This window comes from Poecilia mexicana, unplaced genomic scaffold (assembly GCF_051168715.1).
Source record: "Poecilia mexicana isolate PSO_F unplaced genomic scaffold, ASM5116871v1 scaffold_13, whole genome shotgun sequence".
In the NCBI taxonomy this organism is placed as follows: Eukaryota; Metazoa; Chordata; class Actinopteri; order Cyprinodontiformes; family Poeciliidae; genus Poecilia; species Poecilia mexicana.
Genome location: NW_028263382.1, coordinates 7,536,213 through 7,559,823, shown reverse-complemented (window position 1 = coordinate 7,559,823; position 23,611 = coordinate 7,536,213). Strand labels below are relative to the sequence as shown.

Below are 23,611 nucleotides of genomic sequence, written 5' to 3'. Positions count from 1 at the left end.
GTCTTACAGTTGAACAAATGTTACATTTTGATGCCATCAACAAAATCATTGCCCATGTTGGTCAATGTTTCATTTATTATGGGTCAGACGGGTTTTTAGTCTCTATTTAAAGGAACTCAGTGCTTCAGCTGTTTTCAGTTTCTTTTGGAAGTTTGTTATAGAAGCACCACGAATCTTCATGTGCGTCATTTTTATGAAGCATCCCATAAATAGTTTGGCTTTCTAAGCACAATCAGAACTTAAAACATTCAACAAATCATCTTCCTTAGTGACTTTTCATGATCATAACTGCATATTTTATGGTGACATGTAACTGTGTTACCATGCAACTGAAGTGATGAACATGACTCATGTGTTACATCTTCTTATGTATATGATGAGTCAGGATGCCGAGGTGTAGCAGGCCTGTTTATGATGTCGGAAACGATCTGTTTGCGGAGGAGGTGTTTCACAGAGTGTTTCTTTATCCTCTCGCTGTCGCACACGTGCTTTCTGCACAGATATGACCGCTTCGTATTTACCAATTCCCCTGTCGTATTAATACGAGCCTGTTATAATTAGCCGGCTCTGTATCTAAAGCAGGTCAGTCCGAGGCTCCTTACCCAAAGTGGGTCACTGCAGAGAGGAGATGGGACTGGGTGGAGGAAACCGTAGCAAAGGGAGCAAAAACAAGAGCAGGAAGGGAGGAAAATAATTAACCAGACAAAACAACGTGACACTTCTTTAAGCTTCAAAGTGTTGCTTTGAGCATCCATGAAATGCTTTTGGCACAAAAACATTACATCACCGTTGCATCAGTTGGTGGTGAAGTGGGCCTGCTGCTACAGAAATAAAGCTCTCAGTGTGATGAGGATGAGACACGTTAAAAATGTACAAATATTCCACAAAAATCCATAAAATCAGTCAAAATATCATTTATGATCTGTAAGTAGCACGACCCTAATTTGTGAATGTGCTAAAAGAAACACTTCCAGGGAGAGGATTTCGATTTCTTTCCTTTATGTCATTGAAATTGTAAAAATAATATCTGATTTAAAGTAGGGATCGATATCTGATAATGTTGGTTATGGCCGATAACCAATATTTACCGATATTGTATGTATTTCACTATCGTTTCGTCACCTTTGGGAAAAAAATGCCCCTCCACAAACAGATAAACATAAATATCAGGCTGTTCATATCGGCCCAGTTTTATTTATCGTGCCGATACCAATGTGTTAAAAAATGACTAATATCGGCCGATACCGATGTTGGTGCTAATTGTCTAACTATAACTTTTCAAAAATTCTGAAGAACAATTATTCAAGATTAAAGATCATTTAAACAGTTAAATCACGTTTTTCCAATGTGTCTCTCTGGATGAAGAAGAGAAAAGTGAGCTGAAGGGGAGGAAGAGGACGCAAAGTTTGGTCTGAAAATCAGAAGCAAACTCTCTGACAGGAGTTGGCCTGGGTTCATCTTTTAAAAAAAGATGGAGGAAGGGATTCCCACAGGGTAAACTGAGGCCAGGCTCGTTGTTCTTTCCTCTTGGTCTCCCTGCAGTTTGTATTTCATCACTAGGCAAGCCGAGGAAGGGCAGGGAGTGTCGGGTTTCCTGTGGGTGTCTGCTTTGGCTCGGCTCAGAGATGAGACCGAAGCCCACCCAGCCACTCCACGGTCATCCCTCACTAATCTGCACAGCTACCAACTGGACTTCTCCCTGCTGCTATTTTCTATTTAAAGGGACCGAGTTTAAGAGTCTGGCTCAAAAAGAAACCAGAAATCTTCTTCCTTTTGAATCATCACCATTAAAGTTAAACCTGGCAGATTTTTCCAATCAGATAAGAAATACGACTCTTCCTGCTGGCGTTGCATTGATTAACACTTTTAAAACTCAGTAAACGTTAACTTTTTAACCTCGACACTGTTTAGCAGTTTCTGACAGCAGAGTTGGGTAGTAACTAGTTACATTTATGAGTAACTTTTTTTGAAAAAAAATGCAGTTTTAAGAGTATTTTTACTACGTTGTACTTTGAATAATTGTATTATGAAGTATTTCTGCTCTTGAGTAAAATTTCTGGATTTTCTTCCCTCTGAATGAAAAACAAACATGTTTCAACCAAAAATCCACGAGACTCAGACACAAACCTGCAGTTTCTGATAAAGTTTCTGAAGTTTTTTATTTAAAGAAACTAATTTGGGGAAAAAAATCCTTTGTCTGATTTTGTTATTTTTGTTACTTGTATGAATTATTATTTCTTAAATATTAAACTTCTTGTTTTAGGTTTACAGTGGTGATGACGTGCGTCCTTTATTGTAATCCTATTTTTAATCTGTCCCCAGACGTTGCGCGTCCTGGATTATTAGACATATTAGATGCTGCAGAACCAGTTTCAGTTTCCGACTTCAAAACGTGTTTGTGAGAAACTTCTGTTCACAGTTTAATCTATGAAGGTCTTAGTAAACCATTTTTAATGAAAACATTTTGTTTTGCTTTATAATTTAGTTTACTGCTTATGATGCAGAGTTTTTATGTTTGTATTAAATCACATTTTGTTTAGCACCGTTGAGTAAAAGACGAGATTAAATTTCAAAGAAACAGTTTAAAACTAAGTTTGTAGCTTTGAACAAAACATCAAACAAACTGGAACTGCATGAAGAGCTGCAAAGCACAAATTAGATGTTAAAAGATCAAATTAAACAGAAAAGCTCATATTTTCCCAAGTAAGAATGAGGAGAAACCTTGAAGAGGCAATGGTAACTTCTGCTGTAATAACCTAAAGGTCAGTCTTGCTTTTTAGAGGAATTGATGTTTTATTTTCTTTGTCATTTTTTAGAAATAGGACTGAATCCATCAAGGTTTCTGTTTATGTATTTTTGTTTTGTTTTGTTCAGATTCTGCTTTTAGTTTTTCAGTTTTCACAGAAATTTGGGGGACAAATTTTGTTCCTTTTTATTCAGAGCATCAGATGAATAAAAAGCAGAAACATTGAAATTCAAATGCTGTTTCAACCATTCCTACTTTCATTTTTACACTCATAAACAAACTACATATCCATTTTGTTTCATGAGTTGTGATAAATAATGATGATACATATTTACATAAATGCTCAAATCTTGTGTATGATTTAAATTAGACAGCATTTCTAATTGTTTTTGGAATATTTTTATTATTACGTGCTTTTTCCAATAAATTAACAATGACTCTTTAAAATCTCGACTTTCCCTGACTAATAGGATTAATCTTGCTGAAATCACATCTACACCGCAAAAACACAAAAATTTACCAGGTATTTTTTGACTAGTTCTAGTGCAAATATCATTTTTTCACTGCAAAAACATAAAATCACACCAAGCATTTTTGGCCTATTTTTAGTGTAAATATTTTAGTACAGTTGAAATAAGACAAAACTAGCTTACAAGTAACTTTTCAGCAAGATAATGGAGCTTGTTTAAAGTCGAAAATCTTTAATATTGATGAAAAAGTTCTAGTTACATTGGCAGATTGTTTCGCCTATAACATGAGAATAATATCATGTTATATGTCAATCTGCCCGGGAAACTGGTATTTTTTCACCAACATTAAGGAATTATTGAATTAAAACAAGTTGCTGTATTTTCCTGGAAAGTTTTGTCTTATGTCAAAATTACTGAAATATTTTCACTAGAAACTAGACCAACTTGGTAAGATTTCGTTTTTTGCAGTGTAAAAACCGCCCAGGGTGAATGCAGCTCTCAGTAATTGAAATATCCATCCGTAAAATAGTTCAGTCTTTATAAAGAATGATTTACCATGTGTGTTGTGACAGGTAGGCGGGAGCGTCGTTCCTATCTGATCAGCACTAATAGCAAAACCGCGGTGCAGCGTGTCTGATGATGACGAGGACCAGATTCCTGAAATCCCACACTGAAATTAGATCAGACCAATCCGGAGGGAGCGTTTAGAGGTTTGCTCAAACGGGTGTGAGGAGAGAGAGAGGGGAGATAACGCCGGCGAAGAATCATCTGATTATGGGAATAATGAGCTGTCATGATAACAGTCGTCATTGGAAGTGACTGGGTAGATTTATGGAGCGTTGGAACGACGAGGTCGGCCGAAAACTGTTTGAAATCAGAAGGCATGCATGAGGACAAAGGTTGTAAAAGCATGTTGTTACTGGGTTTGTTGTTGTTGTTGTTTTCAGCTTTACTTGTAGCAAAGTCGACATTTACTGCACTTTCTGACTTCCTGTTTCCTGTTTCCTGCCGCAGAGGAAGGCGAGTACTTCCTGAAGGTTTTGATTCCCAGCTATGCTGCTGGTTCAATCATCGGGAAAGGAGGCCAGACCATCGTTCAGCTGCAGAAAGAGACTGGAGCCACCATCAAACTGTCAAAATCCAAAGACTTCTACCCTGGTAAGGCTCACAAACCCTGGGATGGATGGATGGATGGATGGGAGGATGGATGGGGGGATGGATGGAGGGATGGATGGATGGGTGGATGGATGGAGGGATGGATGAGGGATGGGGGGATGGATGGATGGGTGGATGTGGATGGATGGAGGGATGGATGGGTGGATGGATGGAGGGATGGATGGGGGGATGGGGGGATGGATGGATGGGTGGATGTGGATGGATGGAGGGATGGATGGGTGGATGGATGGAGGGATGGATGGGGGGATGGATGGATGGGGGGATGGGGGATGGATGGATGGGTGGATGGATGGGGGGATGGGGGGATGGATGGATGGGTGGATGTGGATGGGTGGATGGATGAAGGGATGGATGGGAGGGGGGATGGGGGGATGGATGGATGGATGGGTGGATGTGGATGGATGGAGGGATGGATGGAGGGATGGGAGGATGGATGGGAGGATGGATGGGGGGATGGGGGGATGGATGAAGGGATGGATGGGAGGGGGGATGGGGGGATGGATGGATGGATGGGTGGATGTGGATGGATGGAGGGATGGATGGAGGGATGGATGGATGGATGGGAGGATGGATGGGAGGATGGATGGATGGATGGGTGGATGGATGGATGAACATCTGAACATGTTGACTACTACACACTCAGATGCTCCGCAGAACCACAAATCAGACAAATTTCAAACCATTTTGAGAATTTCTCCTGTCGGCACCACTCAACTGATTTGTAGTTTGAGAGTTATTAAATCTTCTGGGACATTAACACACACACACACACACACACACACACACACACACACACACGCACACACACACACACACACACACACACACACACACACACACACACACACACACACACACACACACACACACCCCAGCAGAGAGAGATCAGGATTACAGGATCAGACGTTCTGTTTGTCTAAACTCCTAAAGCTGGCCTGACATGACCTGCAGCTGCATGAGCGATGCTAAATGTTTGAACATTTTAAATCTTCTGCTGAGCTGAAAGTTTCTTTTAACCACGAAACATCGTAAGAATGCTGCAAAACCAAGTCCACGTGCTGCATGAGACGCAGCAGCAGAGATCGGTGTGTAAGTGTTGGGTTATTCATAGATCATTTAGGTAACAAACGTCGACGTATTTAAAACTAGAAACTCATAATTCGCCTGTGGAGCGGAGGGATGCCTGCAGGCAGCTGCAACGAATTATTTCACAATCTGCAGCCAAAAGCAGAGTTGTTGGAAAACAAGTGGGGAAAAAAGCTTTTAGCGATGCAGATTTCTGAGTTTTATTACATATGTGAACTTGTTATTGAAATTCCTTTAAAATATAAAAATCATTTATGTTACGCTGGTTGTAAAAATGTTTGTCCAGTGAAAAGCTGCTGTGTTTTCTCCCTTATAGAGGCTGGAGCTTCTGTTTTGGGTGGAATCACCTTTAGCTGAACTCGGAGCGGTTGTAATGTTTCTGCAGTTTCAGATCTTGAGTTTATGTTTTTTTCCAAACTTTAATGTGTTTTTTGGGTCGGGTTGAGCTGCAGCTATTGGCCGAAACCCTTCGGCGTTTAGAGACTTTAGAGTTTGTGATTTAGTCTCGGTTTCTGCTTTGTTTTATTGTGCAGTTTTGGCTGAAACAAGAATTTAGCTTGACGCATCGTGGAGAAAAAAGAGCATTTTGTGTGTGTGTGTGTGTGTGTGTGTGTGTGTGTGTGTGTGTGTGTGTGTGTGTGTGTGTGTGTGTGTGTGTGTGTGTGTGTGTGTGTGTGTGTGTGTGTGTGTGTGTGTGTATTGCACATCACCTCGCGCTCAGCCCAGCTGCACCAGTGCTTCCACTTTATCCTGCTGTCTCCTAGAATTTATTGCGCTTTAAACCCGGCTCCTCTTTTATTTTTATTTTTTCTATTTGTGTGTTTAAGAGCGTTTGAATTTGTGCATCGGAGGTCTGCAAACAAGCGGCTGTTGTTTGACATCAGCGCATGAGGCTCCTGGAAGCTCTGCCAGCCAGAGCAGATGCAGGGTTCAAGAGCCTCTAAGACACACACACACACACACACACGCACACACACACACACACACACACACACACACACACACACACACACACACACACACACACATGGATGCAACTACTTCAGCTTGGGCAAAGGGAAGAGAGAGGGAAAGGGAAAAACTTGCATAAATCCAAAGAATGTCTTCACACTTAAACATCGGATGTAAATCTGCGAAAATATTTGTATGCACACAGACGTGGCTCGTGATCTGTTTGGGTGAGAAAGACGGGAGGAAGGGAGACGAGTGGAGGAATGAAAAAGAAAGAGAGTGTTGTCTGGGACAGAAGGAGCTGTGTGTGTGTGTGTGTGTGTGTGTGTGTGTGTGTGTGTGTGTGTGTGTGTGTGTGTGTGTGTGTCGTTAAACCCTTCCTCTGCGCTGAAGGGGGCATCTGTATGCAAATGAGACTCGGTTCTTCCTGGGTAACAAATCAAAAGGCCCACCTGCTGCAGGAGTCCGTCTGAGAGTGTGTGTGTGTGTGTGTGCGTGTGCGTGTGTGTGTGTGTGTGTGTGTGTGTGTGTGTGTGTGTGTGTGTGTGTGTGTGTGTGTTGGGAGTAGCGGAGGCCGTCTGATGAAGAGCGGCGTTACTGCAGTGTGTTGGCCTGAAGCTCCTCCTCATCGTCGCTCTCACACCTTCAGCAGTTCAGAAGTTACTTCGTTTCACTCAAAGTTGGAAAAATGTTGATGAAATTAAAAACAAGTTTTTAGAAACAAAAGTATTAAGTATAAACTTGACTGGGTGAAGAAACTTGAGTTTCCACAGCAGAATTTCCCAAATTTTTCCTTTTGCTAACTTGTTTAGCTTAGCTTCCTATAAATGAATGTTTCCAGATAAATTCTGATTTATTTGGCTGTTTTATAAACTTTCAGCTGAATAAAGTTTGACAGGATTTAGTTAAACATCCATGTTCAGGATCAAATAACTTTATTTCAAAACAAACAGGAAAAAACAACAACAGGATATTAACCTAAGGATATTATAGAACATGTAAATTATAGTGTACGTTAATTTGAAGTTAGCATTTAGCATTAGCTTCTGGTATCTAGCGGACGCTAACTGTAAAAGTGCTTTATCGTTAGCAGAACTGTTTATGATTAGCACAATTATCTGTTTTAATTGGTGCTTTTTTCTTTCATGTGTACATTTTATGTTGAATTTACAATTATTTCTGTAATCTGACAACCTGCAGCTCATTTTGGTCCTCAGGCAAAACAGACATTTTACTAAAGCAATTCACTCAGTTTTAGCACAGAAACAAGTAAACAGGAGCGCTTCTGCAAAACTCAGATAATCAGATATTTGTAGCCTCAAACCAAATAAATCTATAAAATCCTTAATTTATTGTTTACGAACTGAAATGTCAGGATGTAGCAAGAAATCAGAAAAGGAGGTCAATGTTCTCCTCTTCTGTACAGGAAGCTGAATTGGTGTCAGAAATGAGGGCAAATCAAAGTACATTTTTTAACAGACATTAAAAAACTGCAGAATATAGAATATATTACATATGTTGGTTTTCATGTGTTTCATTTGCATTACAAGGAGAATATTCTGTTCAGCTCACATTCCTTCACCCGTTCATTCCACCCCTCATCCTTCCTTCCTGGTTTTTTATTCATCCTTTCGATGCGGCTTCTTTCTATCCTCTGCCATCAATCATCCTCCTCTTCCTCCTCTTCCTCCTTCTCTCCCTCCATCCCATCTGGAGAATAGTGCAGCAGCAGCACTTAAGGAGACGACCAATTAGCTGAGAGCCGCAGCATCGGTGATGAGACAGGCCACCATTCATCCTTAAAACACACACACACACACACACACACACACACACACACACACACACACACACGCACACACACACACACACAGACCACTATTATGGCACAACAGATTTATTACGCACCGTACAGTACAAGGCAGTGCCGCCTCTAAATATAGCCTCTATCTGTCTGGCTGCTGCTCTCTGGAGCGAAGTGGAAACCAGAAGGACGTCGCAGTCGCTCCGACCTGAGCTGCATCCAAACCGCCGTCGATACGTCAGCCAATCAGAACCCTCCGCCTCCTGCTAAATGTACATTTATTTTTTAAAAAAAAAAGTCTTGCTGCTAAATCCCTCCAGGAATTCAGTCTTTTTATTCACTCTTTATTTGCTAATTTTGTTTAGCGTTTTTGCGTTTTTGCTAACTTCCTCTAACTAGAGCTATATGTAACTATTTGAGCTTTACGTCATGTTATAATGTTATTCTCTCATCAGAAACATGGCTGTCGTGTTGCCCTAATTGTTTCATGCATGTTTTGAGAAATCCTTCAGACTAGCCAGCAGCAATTAGCAGCATCTGCTGAGCTCATTATAGGAGAAGCCATGTTGGGATGACTTCCTGAAGGCGGAGCTTCAGAAAGTGCAGGAGTTTCTTAAAGAGACAGAGACCCAATTTCAAGGTGTTAAATTACAAAGCATTTCTGTGGAGATGGTACTTTCTCATCAATATTTAGCAATTATTTACTTAAAACAAATAATTATAAGTGAATGAAATTACTGAAAAATAATTTTATTTTAAAATTAATCTTATTTTAAAAGTTACTTACAAGTTAATTTTGTCATATTTAAAATAGTGTCTTTTTGGGGAAAGTTGTGTGCAGCATTTTAACTGTTTTGGTAAAATAATCCTAAAAAAAAAAAATAAAGCTGACAATTTGCAACTTTGGCCAAAAAAACAACAAAAAAAAAAAAAAATATATATATATATATATATATAAAAATAGTCAGACTAAAAATATTTGGTTAATGGGACCGCTGTGTGGAAGAAAAGCTCCTTTTTGTGATCGGCCTTGTAAACCATATAATCTCGGTTAAAGTCAGGCTGTGGATGGATTGCCATGAAAACATCATTGTGTGCTTCATTCATAAATTTCAGTGATTGTTGGCTAATATATGCCAAATGTTATGAACTTGCATTTTTTATGCTAATGTAATATTTATCCAGAGTCTCAGGGCAGCAGATGCTCAGGCTACAAACGACACCCAAAATGCTGAAGGTCACAGAGTGATGGAAGAACAGGCGAGGCGTTTTACAATCATCCCTGAAATCTGGTGGAAAGTCCAAGCGGACAGCAGCGGCCAGGAAATCCTTCTGGCCACAAAACCAATAGAGTCGCCGTCACTTTGCATCAAATACTCATTTGCTACACTTGTTTTATAATTAGAATCGACGTCTTCTCCTCCTTTCTGCTGAGGTGTTGGAACGTGGCGCCGAATCCATGACGGCGAATTTAGAGCTCGGAGATGAGCTGATAAACCAAATAATCTGCCTTCACCTCGCTGTGGCTTCACACCTGCCTCCTGAAAAATCAGCAGGAACCAGAGGAAAGTCTGGTTTCTTTACTGTTTGAAGTTTAGTGGGGCTGAAACGATTAATCGGATTAATCCATTCTTGAAATAATGGTCTACTAATTTAGCAATCAGTTAATCATTAACTTGAGGATACAGACTAAAAAAGGTTATTTGCTGAAAGTATAACACTCAGAGCTGTAATTAAACCAAAACTGTACAAAAATAAAACCTTCTTTTTACTACAAACGATCCCCGTTTGTAGTAAAACTGCTATTACATTTTAGTCAATAAAATGTTTATTTTGTCATTTAAAAAGTAAAATTAATGTTTTATTTACATTTTCTCAATGCATTTCTAATATTCTATTTATAAAAAACCTTAAACTAAAATCTGCAGAATCTGATTAATCGATTAATCATCAGAATAATTGATCACTGAACTAATTGTCAGCTGCAGCCCTAAGCTTTAGGGCTTCCTAATTACATTACATTCTGCGTTTCGACTGACTGGAAATATTATTGACAAGCCTGAACAAGTTGGTTTGTGTTTATTTTGAGAAGAAATCACTTTATTTGCCTCAACAAGCTTTAGTTATGCATTTGAATCATCGGTCAGTTTCCAGCTTCATTTAGCTTTAAAATAACCGAACCAGTTTCCACTGATTCGTCTTGATACGTCTTTAAAGTGTCTCAAATATTTATAATACTGTAATAATCAAAGCTCCAATAGTTAAATGAAAAATCTGCAGAATATTTAATCGATTAATCGTGAAAGTAATCTGATTTGTGTTTACTTCGGTAAGAAATCGCTTTCTCTACCACAACGAGCTTCATTCATGCAGTTAAATCTTTCCATTTCCAGCTTTAAAATCTCTGACCCAGTTTGCATTGATTGCCTGTGAAAAAGTAAAAGTGGAACCAGTAAAAGTGTTTCTGCTGGTAGAAAATAAAGCAGCTCCCACTCTGCAGGATGGCAGAAGACATTCCTGCTGCGGCGGCTGCATCACCGCGGATAAAGCCACTTTAATGAGTCTGATCCGAACGTAAACGGCGCTTAATGAGACACCCGAAGGACGGCGACCGCACCGTCTGATTCCACTCACGTTCGCACAGCTGCAGAGGAGACAGAGCCGATTACGTCCTAATTAAAGCCCAGATAAACCTGCAACCCGGCAGAATCACGCAGCAGAGACGCCACGTCTCCGACGATTATTTTTTTCTTTACATTTTGCTTTTTAGGCAGCTGCACCATGTTGTAACGTCTTTAAAGTCAAACTTTTCCATCGATTTGGTCGTCAGAAATCCTTATTTAAGACTATTTAAGAATATAAACTATTTAAAAACAACTTTAAATTCAAACTCACTCTAAAAACAAAATCATACCAAGTATTTTGTTCAAATATCTTATCACTTGAAATGAAACAAAACTAACTTACAAGTAAGTTTTTAGCTTAATACAGGAGCTCATGTTAAGTCAATAATTTCTTAATATTGATGAAAACTACGAGTTTCCCTGGGAAAATGTCTCATTATAGGTGAAGTAACCTGCCAGTGGAATAAATACTTTATCATCAATATTTAAAGCTCCTACCGCTGAAAAGTTACTTTAAAGTTACTTTTGTCTTATTTCATGTCTAATAATAGACCAAAAATAAATTTTTGTGTTTTGAAGTGTAACGTCAAATTTAGTCTTCATAAATCCTGGAGAACAATTTTTCAAAACCAAATTTAAATTTAATAGCAGAATATAAAGAAATAAGGTTAAAAGTTTCTACATGTTGGCTTTTAAAACCAGGAGGAACTTTAGGTTCAACCTCTGGATCTCCTGTTTGTCGTCTGCCACCATTTCAGAGCTCAGTCTGTAATCCCGCGCCATGATTGCAGTTTTCAGTATTTAATATCCCCTCTGCACACACACACACACCAGAAACCTGCACACATCTGTCGCAAAAGGCCACACAAGCTAACCGAACACCTGACACTCCCCGCGCTCCATCGACGTTACTCGTTTCAGCTCTCAAAGCCTCTTATGCAGCTCTAAGCCCTCAGAGTCAGAGATGGAAAACTGCAATATTACAAATCACACACACACACACACACACACACACACACACACACACACACACACACACACACACACACACACACACACACACACATCTGTGTCAGTAATGAATTTCCTGTTTGTTAGCCGCTTCCCGTCTTCATTAAACGACTTATTCATTCCAGTTGTCTGCTGTTTATCAGTTGTGGAGGGGATGATTTCCTCTAAGTGAAATTGCTGCTTTGAATCTGTCCAGATTTGTCAAATTAACGGTGAAAAATGGAGGCGGGGCTGGAGGGTCTGAGCCGGAGCGTCACGGCGGAGCAGAGCTCTGCTGGCCTGCGACGTTTCTTTAGCTTTTTCATTTTCCCAGATGTGTTTGTGTTTGTTTATGAGATTTTACAGTCTTCTGAAGTTTTGTTTGGATCCGAGTCGGTACCAGACTCACTGGCAGAGACGAAGCTGCAGCTGAACATCGAAGCCTTTTACTGGAATTTTTAAAATAGATTTTACATCTTGTTGAAGTGGACATATTTTGCTAAATGTAAATTGTATTTCTATTTGTTTTTTTGTTTTTTTTGCTGCAAAGTCAAATTAAAAGTGACAGAAGCTCATAGCTGCCCTGCTAAGTGCCTTCCTGAGTGTGTTTCTGTGTTCGGCGGCTCCGCCGGGATTTGAACCCTGAACTCTGGCAGGTTGAGCACCAACTCGAGCGGAACGAGACGTGTCTGCCGGCGCGGCGTTAAATCCGCCGCAGACACCTCAGGCAGCCTTCGCTTCAGCCGTGGCGGCTAGCAGGCTGTAGCCGTTAGCTTCAGTCATAAATGTTTGACCTGAAAGAGGGAGAGAAAGTAACGGATCCAAGAGGAAAGATTTGATCTGCGGGCTGGGAGACATGAAGAATTTAAAATATTCTGATAAAAAATATTTATATTTAATTACTTATCTTTATAGGTGAAGAAACCAGTCGATTCTGTGAAGGGATTATTTGTTTGGAAACAAAGCGGATGCAGACGTGACTGCAGGAAGAGCCGGCTGATCTCACTGGTTGCCACGGTTACCAGCAATCATCTCGCTGTTTTAGCAACAGCTAGCATGTCTTTAGCTACAACTGTTTATCAGAGTGATACATTAAGTTATCCTGCCTAATTGACATTAATGAATCATTGATTATCCGTCTACAGAGAACCACGATTCCTAATCCTGGCAATTCTGAATCGATTCAAAATACTTAAAACATCGATTTTAATCTGCTTTATGTTTATATTTAATCTGCTTTATGTTTATATTTAATCTGCTTTATGTTGTGTAAAAATTTATATTGAATAACTCTTTGGTGTTTTTTTTTTAAATTTAAGAGTTTTTTTTCACAATAAATGATAAACAGTGTGATAAATGTACACAGGTGTTCACTAAAGATACATTTTGTCCATAATTTACCTTTTGATAAATAGACAAAGTATTATTTTTCTGTAACTTTGATACAGAGGCTTTAAGGCTGGACGTTTCATATCAGTCGGTATTGATAATTATTGATTAGATTCTTATTTTAAATGCCTGAAATACTAACAAGCTGTTGGTGTGACCTTCCCTGATCAGACTGTTGCTAGGCAACCAAAGTTGGGGGGGAACCTGAAGCTGCTTCTCAGCCAGCAGGTTGTTGCTAGGCAACCAAAGAGCGAGAGAGTGAGTTGATTCCACCAAGCTAGCTTAGCTAAAGCCTTTTCTCTCCCAGTGAATATTCTATATATTGAATATTCTGTCAGAGGTATTGATCTATTGTGATTTATCTGGTTATTGATTTATTGCCCAGCACCAAGAGGCCTTAAATCTCCATTCTGTTCATCCTGTTTGTTTTGTTGTTTGACTGAAACTGATCGTTAAAGACGAAGCAGTCGAGGATCGATGTCGCCGTTTTCTCCGCTTTTGTGTTCAGACTTTTAATAAGGCAGAGCTTAGGGGACCGTAGACAGAGCGGCAGGAATATGGCCGACTGACCCGCAGATCAATGCGGAGCTGAGTGAGCGTTTGTGTTATTTATTTATTTACCTCCGATCGCGGCGCTCTGTAACTGTGACGGGTCTCAGCCGGAGAGTGTGTGGCGGGCGATGCGTGCCCTTGGGAAGCGCTGCTGTAATGCTGCCTGTCAGTGAAATATGACGGCCATAAAGCCTTTCAAACACTTTCGCTAAGTCTCATTACTGCAGAGTGCACACACACACACACACACACACACGCTCACACACACACACACACACACACGTCCTTGAGATGATCACTGCAGATAAACGCTGCAGGTCATCTGTTTACAGGCGTTTTAGTTTTTAACCGTTTTATGTAACTTTGTCCTTCAGGCTTTTCTCTCCAATCCAGTTTGAAACATGCAGATGAAAATATTCGCTCAGTTCTTACTGGTTCCACTGGTGGAGATGCATAAAAAACAGAAATAACTTCCTCTGATCACAGCGGCTGAATCTCATTCCTGAAAATTATTTTAAGATAAAACTTTCCTGTATTTGGATCAAGATTCTTTTGTTTTAAATTTATATTGTTAATTATTTTTATTACATTATGTTCATTAAAACCAAATCAAACCAATGTTTCCAGAAATAAACCAATTAATCGCATGAAAAATTAAAACTTGATATTTTACATTTGGACGATTTGTTGTTTTTCTCTTTTCTTTCTGAAACTGGATGATAAAATCTGGTGATTTGTTCTCCCACTGGGGCAGAAACTTCATAATTCATTTTATTTGAAGTTTTGTTCATTTATTTGGGATATTTAAAATATCTCCTAGTTGCAATGTTAAATATTAGAATTTAAAGTTTATTGATCTTTGACAATGTGTTCTTATTTTTCTGAAAATTGTATAAAAACAATAATAATATCGTTTATCGCGATAACTTCTGGGACAATTTATAGTCCAGAAAAATGTGTTATCCTGATTTTCCTACTAAAGTTTTACTAAATGTTGAATTTGTGTTTTCTAATTTTGAATCCGATTCATTACTTTCGCACAAAGCCAGTTAAATTTCTCGTATTTTAACCTTTTCACATCCGTTGCCTGTACCTCAGATTTTGGTTGAATATTTTTGATATCGCGGTTCCTGCTGTCTAAATGCTGCAAACCCAGATTTTCCTGAGAAGTCGGACATTTTCATTTTGCTTGTGCGATAAATCCGGCGACCTTGACAGAAATCTCATTTCACGATTTTTAAAAATGACCTACAGGCGCTCACGAGAGCCGTTTCACCCAGAATAAAAACGGTTTACTAATAAAAATCAGATTTTACAAGATTAAGGAAAATAAAAATAAAGCGCCTGATTTATTGTCTCTTCTTCTTGCTTCATAAATCAAACCCAAACCTCCAGCCTGGAGCAGCTGTGATGAACGGGAACCACTTGGAGTCGGCCCGGTTCTTTCATGTTGGACTCAAGTGAGGGAGGAGAGGCGAACTGCAGCTCTCAGTCAAACCTGTTTATATTTCACAAAATAAACTCCAAAGGAGGTTTTACCTCGTTAACACGTTGGTGAATTTTACAGTGTTTTGGCTGCAGAGGTTGTTGATTTGTTGCTCGTTATTTTTCTGACTTGCAGCCAAACGGAAAATAAAAACACTGATGGTCATCTGGGGTTTCATTATTGTTTGGTTTTGACTTTTTATTTGTCTAATTCAGGAGTTTTAGCACATTTTTAGAATCTTTTTGCCAGTTTTTATTAGCTATCACTAGTTAAACATTTCTTAGTTTTTGGTTTTTCATACTTTGCTAATTTTTAGGTTCAGACTTCAACCTAATTCTGAACCTAAAAATATTTACATCAACTGGGTAATAAATACTCAACAGAAGATTCAATTTTCAAAAATTAATTCAGTTATTCTTGAAAGTTTTCTCCCAGTTTTTCTGCCATTTTGCCGACTGGCGTAGCCGCGATTATCATAATCTACTGACAGCTGATGTTAGCTGTCTAATAAATAGGTTCAGAAACACAAAAACAGGAGATGATGTCTGTAATTTCAGTGTTTTATAAACTGAAGATGTAGGTCACAGTTAGTTACAGTTTGCCCTGAATTACCATTTTTATTTGTTTCAGTTATTGGAAATGTTTTCTCAGTTTCAGTTTTTCTATTTTAGTTTTAGTCCATGAGGACACCTCATGTTATTACAGCTGGAAACTGGAGATCAGCCTTAAATCTGGGTCTGAACCTACAGAGACACATAAAGACGGTTACAAAGTCGGCCTTCTGTCACCTGAACAACGTTTCCAGGATTAGAGGAAGATCTAGAGAAACTCATCCACTCACATTGATTACTGCAACAATTCCTTCATAGATCTGATCAAAAAAACTCAATCAGGTTCAGGTCCAGAACGCTGCTGCTGCTGGAGTTCTGACTAAAACCAGGAAGATGGAGAACATCACCCGCTTCTAAAGTCCTTCCACTGATATAGACTTTAAGATGTTAGTCTGTAAATCACTGCTGCTGTTGTATCAAACCACCAGAACCTCTCAGGTCTCAAAACCAAACATGGAGAAGAAGCATTCAGTTTTTATGCACCACAAATCTGGAACAAACTTCTAGAAAACTAAAAAAACTGCTTCAATATAGACTTGAGTTGCTTTTTAACCATAATAAATGGAATCATAACCAACATGCAGCTCTGGAAAAAGTTAAATGATCAGTTTCTCTGATTTTACTTTTTATATGTTTGAGTAAAATGAACATTATTCTTTTACTCTATGAACTACTGACATGTTATAAATTTAGTATTTATTGGCAGAAAATGGGAAATGGTGAAAATAACATAAAAGATGCAGAGACTTCAGACCTCAAATGCAAAAGAAAGAAGTTTATGTTGATGTAGAAACAACAGTACTGATGTTTTAACTGAGGAATCAGTATCTGGTGGAGCAACCAGCAGGTTTCCAGTGGGGTCAGTGCAGTGGACTCGTCATCTTCTCCACAGCTGCATGTGACATACTGATGACGTACCGATGGCGAACCGATGGCGTACCGATGGCGTGCCGATGGCGTACCGATGGCGTACCGATGACGTACCGATGGCGAACCGATGGCGTACCGATGGCGTGCCGATGACGTACCGATGGCGTACCGATAACTTACCGACGGCGTGCCGATGGCGTACTGATGACGTACCGATGGCGTACCGATGGCGTACCGATGACGTACCGATGGCGTACCGATGGCGTACCGACGGCGTGCCGATGGCGTACTGATGACGTACCGATGGCGTACCGATGGCGTACCGATGGCGTACCGATAACTTACTGACGGCGTGCCGATGGCGTACTGATGACGTACCGATGGCGTATCGATGACGTACCGATGGCGTATCGATGACGTACCGATGGCGTATCGATGACGTACCGATGGCGTATCGATGGCGTGCCGATGACGTGCTGATGGCATGTTGATGACGTACCCATAACTTACCGATGGCGTATCGATGACGTACCGATGGCGTATCGATGACGTACCGATGGCGTATCGATGACGTACCGATGGCGTATCGATGACGTACCGATGGCGTATCGATGGCGTGCCGATGACGTGCTGATGGCATGTTGATGACGTACCCATAACTTACCGATGGCGTGCCGATGACGTACCGATGGCGTACCGATGGCGTACCGATGGCGTACCGATGGCGTATCAATGGCGTATCGATGGCGTATCGATGGCATATCGATGGCATATCGATGGCGTGCCGATGGCGTATCGATGGCGTGCCGATGACGTGCTGATGGCATGTTGATGACGTACCCATAACTTACCGATGGCGTGCCGATGACGTACCGATGGCGTACCGATGGCGTACCGATGGCGTATCAATGGCGTATCGATGGCGTATCGATGGCATATCGATGGCATATCGATGGCGTGCCGATGGCGTACTTAACAAAATGTAATATTTCTTGTTGGTTTCTCAGTGAACATCATACAGATGTCTCTATGATGCAAAGAGGTTCAGTCCGCCTCGCTTCAGAACGCGCTTTATAAATAAACTTGATTGATTGATTGAATCGATGCAGGTGAAGGGATGCGTAGAGGTTTCACCCGCCTGCCGACGTCGGCATCATGGCGCCCAGCAGCTGCTCAAACTGCAGCGTCGCCGCGGGCGACGGCGTCCCTGCCGCCCCCAGGCTTCGCCCCGGCCTGCAGTCTGAGGAAACTCTGCTCTGAGGCAGCTGGACTCCAGGTTTAAGACGCTAAATGCGTTCTGCAGCTCTTGATTCCCGTCCAGATCTGTTTAAGACGTGGAAAAGTCATTTCCGAGACGGGAATGTGACAGCTAATCTGCACGGTTCATCGCTGCGCTTGTTTCCATCATGTCTCCATGTGATCTTTTAGTTGCTTTAAAGTCCAGCAGAAGGTAATTTATAGATAATCAGATTAGAGATTAAAAGATTTTACATAAATATTTGGATTTATTTGGACATTAATGTGAATCATCAAGCTGTGCAGGTTGGGAAACCGGGAAAATGTACCACATATGAGTAAACAAAGCAATGCTAGCTATTCTGTTTGTGCTGATCCAGCTGTGTCAGTGTGTGTGTGTCAGTGCGTGTGTGCGTGTGTGTGTGTGTGACAGATATAAATCCAGTCAGCAGATAAAGGAGGCTGGAGGGGGAAGGAGCAACCCAAAGGGAGAGTAAAAGAAAGGAGGCAGAGTTGGCCATGCAGAGGTTTGCATGAGCTCTGAAGGTTCCCAACTGTGGCAGACAATAGGCGAAGCTCGGCGCTCTGTGCGACAATAGGCTCTTTGACCCCGGTCAAGCTAGCAGGAGGGAGAGCGGGGGGGCAGAGGGCGCTGAGGGCGCCCCCATCTGCCTCGCCACAGAGAGCGTGAATACATCTGGACTCTGAGCGTCGCGGACGGTCGACCTCATTCTGGGTTTCTGCTCAGTTACTAAAACCCTGCTAATGGCAGCGCTAGCTACGTTAGCATCCAGCTAGCAATGAAGCTACTTGGACAAATGTTTGTGTTTGTGAATTATCTCAGGGTGTGACTAAACACCACACTTTATTAATCATGTTGTAGTATTGTGTGACTTACTGGTGGAAATTTATACATTTTTAACTTTAAACCTTTAAAAGCTAGCTTAGCTAAATGCTAAGAATTAATAAAAATAGCAGTGAAGCTCCTTTGAGGAATGCTTGCGTCTCTCCTTAGATCTCTGTGTTTAAGTTTGTAAATCATAATCTATGTAGTGGTATTGTGAGGATTTGGCTGAGATTTACTGGCAAAAATGTAATTTTTTAACTTTAAAACTTAATGCCTAGTTTCTTGTGCAGATATCTCAGTACACTGGAAATAAGACAAAACCAATTTAAAACTTGTTTTAAGTCAATAAATCATTAATATTGATGAACATGTTCTCGTTCCACAGGCTGATTAATTCACCCATAAAAGACATTTTTCATGTTATAAGTGAAATAATCCACCGATGGAACTTGATCTTTTTCATTAATATTAAGGATTTATTAACTTAAAACAAGCTACTATATCTTGCTGAAAAGCTACTTATATTTTAGTTTTGTTTTATTTCAAAGGTTCTAATATGTTTGAATTAGAAATTAGACCGGATAAGATTTGGTGATTTTACACCACAAAACTGAAACAAACTTCCAGAAAACTGCAGATCAGCTGAAACACTGATTTCCTTTGAGTCCAGGCTTATAGAGTTGCCTAATTCCTGAATAATTATCTTGTATTTTCCATCTCAAAGTCTTAAAAAAGGTAAATAATGACGTTTTGAGGATCAGAGCTGCTTGATTTTGTTTTTTGTTTTTGCGTTTCCAACCGCGGGACGTCGTGAAGCGAACGAGTTCTGGGTCTGCGGCCCGGTCGTCAGAGAGCGACGCCCGCGGCTGCATCTCAGTCAGCAGACATTAACTGACGGACGGATGTCTCTTTCGTTTTACCTCCCTGTCATCCTGGCTGTCAGCTCTTATGACGGAGCTCCTCTCAGCGCCGCAGCGAGGAGCTTGGCTCAGCATCGTTGCTCTCAGGAAAACATCTTTATCATGTGGACACACACACACACTCGGGTCCAAACAGTGCGATTTCAGCTGGTTTGGCTGCAGAATGTTGCCCTGTTTTCCCATAAATAGCAGACATAGCTGGATTTGTCTCCGCGTCGCCATGGGGATTTCTCTTTCACCGGCTGCCGTGGCGATGGCGCCGGGTCTTAGTGTTTGTCCGTTTAATGCAGGTTTGCAGAGGTAGAGCAAAGCGGCGCACAAACACCCCCGACCCAACCCCCCGTCGCACAAAGCAGAGGATTGTGGGACTGTACACCCGTTGCCGTGGTGACGAGAATCAAAGTGACAGCTCTCCTTTAGGAGGAGCGCCCCCGCCCCCCGCCTCTCCTCCCTTAGCAGGTGTAAGAGTGTGAGAGACAGAGAGAGACGTCTTTCTCTCTCCGGTTTTCCTGTTTGGTCGGCCTCCAGATCCTGTCGCCTTCTGTGCTTGAAAGTGGCTGAAATAAGCAAATCCAGGCGGCAGTTTGTGCGTCGGCCGTCAGTAACGTCATGAACTCGCTGCGACGCAGAGGGACGTTATTTAAGACGTTATGTCAGGAAGAGACTCGTTTAGCGAAATCAATGCAACGATGACTGGCCTATGAGCAGAACGTGCTCCGGCCTGATTGGACCGGCGGGGTCAGAGGTCGGATCTAAAGCCTCAGAAATCGCTGCACTGTAAATCGTGACGTCGCATCCGACTGGAAAAAATGACTGAATGTAATTTAAACTTGGTCCAGGTTTTGCTAACATCCAAACAAAGCCCAGAGAATTATTACGTTGGCTTTAGTTGAATAAATTCAACTTATTTTATGTAGTTAAAATAAGCATTTCATTTAAATAAGTTGAGTGTTTTGAACTAACAACAAAAAAAATTCTGACTTTTGAGCGCAGAAAATTAAATCCAAATTCTGAGTCTGAATTCAAAGATTAAAGTCAGAATTCTGAGAAATGGTCTGAATTTTTTTACAGTGGCCCTAATCGTCGTGTGTATGTTTAAGTAATTCCTGGGGATAATGTCACTCAGTTAATCTAAAGAAAACTAGACACTTTTGAGGCGACGAGTCTGCATGGATTGTTGAAGCAAGCGCAGCTGATTAGGTTTTACAGTGCAGAGCAGGAACAAGGTGACGCTGCAGACAAAGAGGCTCATAAACGCCGGAGAGAACCAGCTTTTTTTACAGACCCCCAATCTCTGGCAGAGGGACAAAGGTAGCCCTTTGGGACCCCTTTGCCCCTCTGTCACACACACACACACACACACACACACACACACCCCTCCGTTATAAAGGCTGGTTCCACAGCTGCCTCCAGTCGCCCGTCCCTCCCCACTTCCATTATTTTTAATCCCTCCAGTGAAAGCTCCCTCAGTTTCTGCCCCGTCTTTTAACTCTCCAGCCTCCCCCGCCCACCCCCCCCCCCACCCCCCCGGTCTGAGGTCCCACAAAGCCGTCAGCTGTCATATCTTCTCTCTGACACATGGGCTGGACTTTAATTATGAAGATCTCAGCCTGGCGAGCGAGCGCCGCCTGCCCGGAGTCCGCCGGCTGTAATTACACGAACGCTGCAGATGTGATGGTTGTCTGGTCAGGTTGGACAGCCAGACACGACTCGGCGTCGGTCACATGACAGGTCGCTTCTTAATAACCTGGCGTCAGGCAGTTCAGCACCTTGGTGTGTCAGACTGGTTTTCATGTTGGGCCACATCAAGATCATGAAGGTTCTTATGTAAAAATGTAATAACTTTCATAAAAGCCCATTGACGAGCTGTTGCAATTTTAATTAGTAACTGTCTGCATTCGATGAGTTCTTCTTAAAATTAAATAATAGTGAATGTATTTTTACCGATTTTTTTTTTTAGTGTTTCAGTGATTTTTGCAGTCAGAACCACAGATTCTGTGGTGCTAATTTAGGACATTTTGCGACGTTTAGCTTATGCGTAGTCATAAAGATCAGTCAAAGCGACTGGCTCGGCCTTATATGACATCAAGTTAGCTTACTGGAGAAATACTGCCACCTGCAGGTGGGAGTTGGTCATTTAAATCCAGAGTTTTTAAAGTTTTTGGGTTTCCAAACGGCCGAGTCACCAGTCAAAGGCGATCGAATGGAAAATTGGCCAATCCCAGCCGGTTTGTTTGGTTCATCTCTTGTGGATTTGACGCCGTGGAGCAAAACACACAGATTTTGGCAAAAATAAAATAGTTCATTATTTGAGGAGAACAAACCCAGATAATGATTTGCTGTGTGAATCCCGTCTTTGTGTGGTTTCCACCTTCAGTAACTCCGCTCTGCTCCGCTCTGGTCCCCCATCAGATATCAGTTATCCCTCATGATTCATCTCATCAATGGACTCGAGCTTCTCTCTCCGTCCAACTCGCTCGGCTTTCATCTGCCTCCAGCCTGCAGCCGCCTGTTGCCGTAAATCATACAAGCGTTCTGCATGTGGTTGTCGTTAATGCAGATGAGGTCACACTTCCAGTCAGGCCCCGCCCCCTGCGCTCACACGCATGTCCACGGCGACACGCGGATCGCACACAGGCATTCAGAGCAAGGTGAACATGCGGCTGATCTGCGCTCCAGGTCTGACTCACTGCAGATGGAGGAAGACACAGAGCTAATTGGTGTTTTAGCTGATTGCTAATTGCCCCTTTCTTCCACTAGTCGTCTGTCTGAAGCACAAACATTCAGATAGGCGACCAGTTTGCTCCTCTTGTCTCGTGGAAACTTGCTTCTCGTCCTCCTAATTTGTCCATCTTTTGTTTTCACCACATCTGCACCTTGCTAACGTACGGAGACACGGTTCTGCCGTCCGTCCAGCAGCCGGATGGATCTGGATTCGCCCAGAACGTTTTACTGGGAACATATTTACTGTTATCTGAGTTAGAAAACAGGCAACACCTGAAACTCTTCACAGCGGCTTACCTTTTCTCTTTCACAGAGCCAGCACACTTCAACTACACTGCAAAAACACTAAACCTTACCAAGTACTTTTAATTTCTACTGTAAGTATCTTAACACACTTCAAATCAGACAAAAACGACTAATAAGGAACATTTTAGCAGGATAAAGGGCCTTTTTAAGAAAATAATTCCTTAATATCCATGAGACATTTTGCTTAAAGGTTAATTTGAAGTTATTTTTTTTTAAAAGTGAAGTAAGATATTTATAATATAATATATATTTATAAGTGCTCTGTAAGATTTTATATTTTTGCAGTGTAATCCGCTAAAGCACAAAGTTTTTATTTGGCATTTTAGCATTTCTGCTAACCTTGAAAACATTTAGCGCACATTCTACAGCGCTTATTTATTTGGCTGCTTTGTAAACTTTCAGTCGATTAAAGTTTGTAATGTGTTGAAGTTTTTGTTATCGGATCCATCCAGCAGTTAGACATTTCTATTTACGCTCTTATTTTGAAGTGGGAAGTGAAGGAAGTTCCATTTCCTGTCCTCACGTTGAATGACGTGTGCAGAGGAAAACATTTGCATGAACAAGAGTTAAAATGTCTGGAGTTGCTAACATCTGGGCGCTAATGTCCCTTTATTGCTAATTAAGCTAGCTCATCCAAAAAAATCACATAAGTGATTAAATTTGGAGCCTCATGCTGTCCTTATCACACACGGTTCAATTTAGCATTAGCTCTTACAAAATGAATCACTTTAGCATTAGCAGAACTAATGTGCCTGGTTAGGGCTTTAGGGTTAGCAGAGCTAACTTTTTAGCTAATGGTGTCAACCACTGGATAGAGCTTATC

General features: G+C 41.2%; 1 protein-coding gene across 1 annotated transcript in view; it reads left to right on the top strand.

The window, feature by feature from the left end:
• Positions 1-23,611, top strand: part of nova2 (NOVA alternative splicing regulator 2) — an 86,449-nt gene that overhangs the window by 17,455 nt on the left and 45,383 nt on the right. Inside the window, exon 3 of the mRNA XM_014993934.2 lies at positions 4,231-4,374. Coding sequence (XP_014849420.1) covers positions 4,231-4,374 — 144 coding nt within the window. The remainder of the gene's footprint in view (positions 1-4,230; positions 4,375-23,611) is intronic.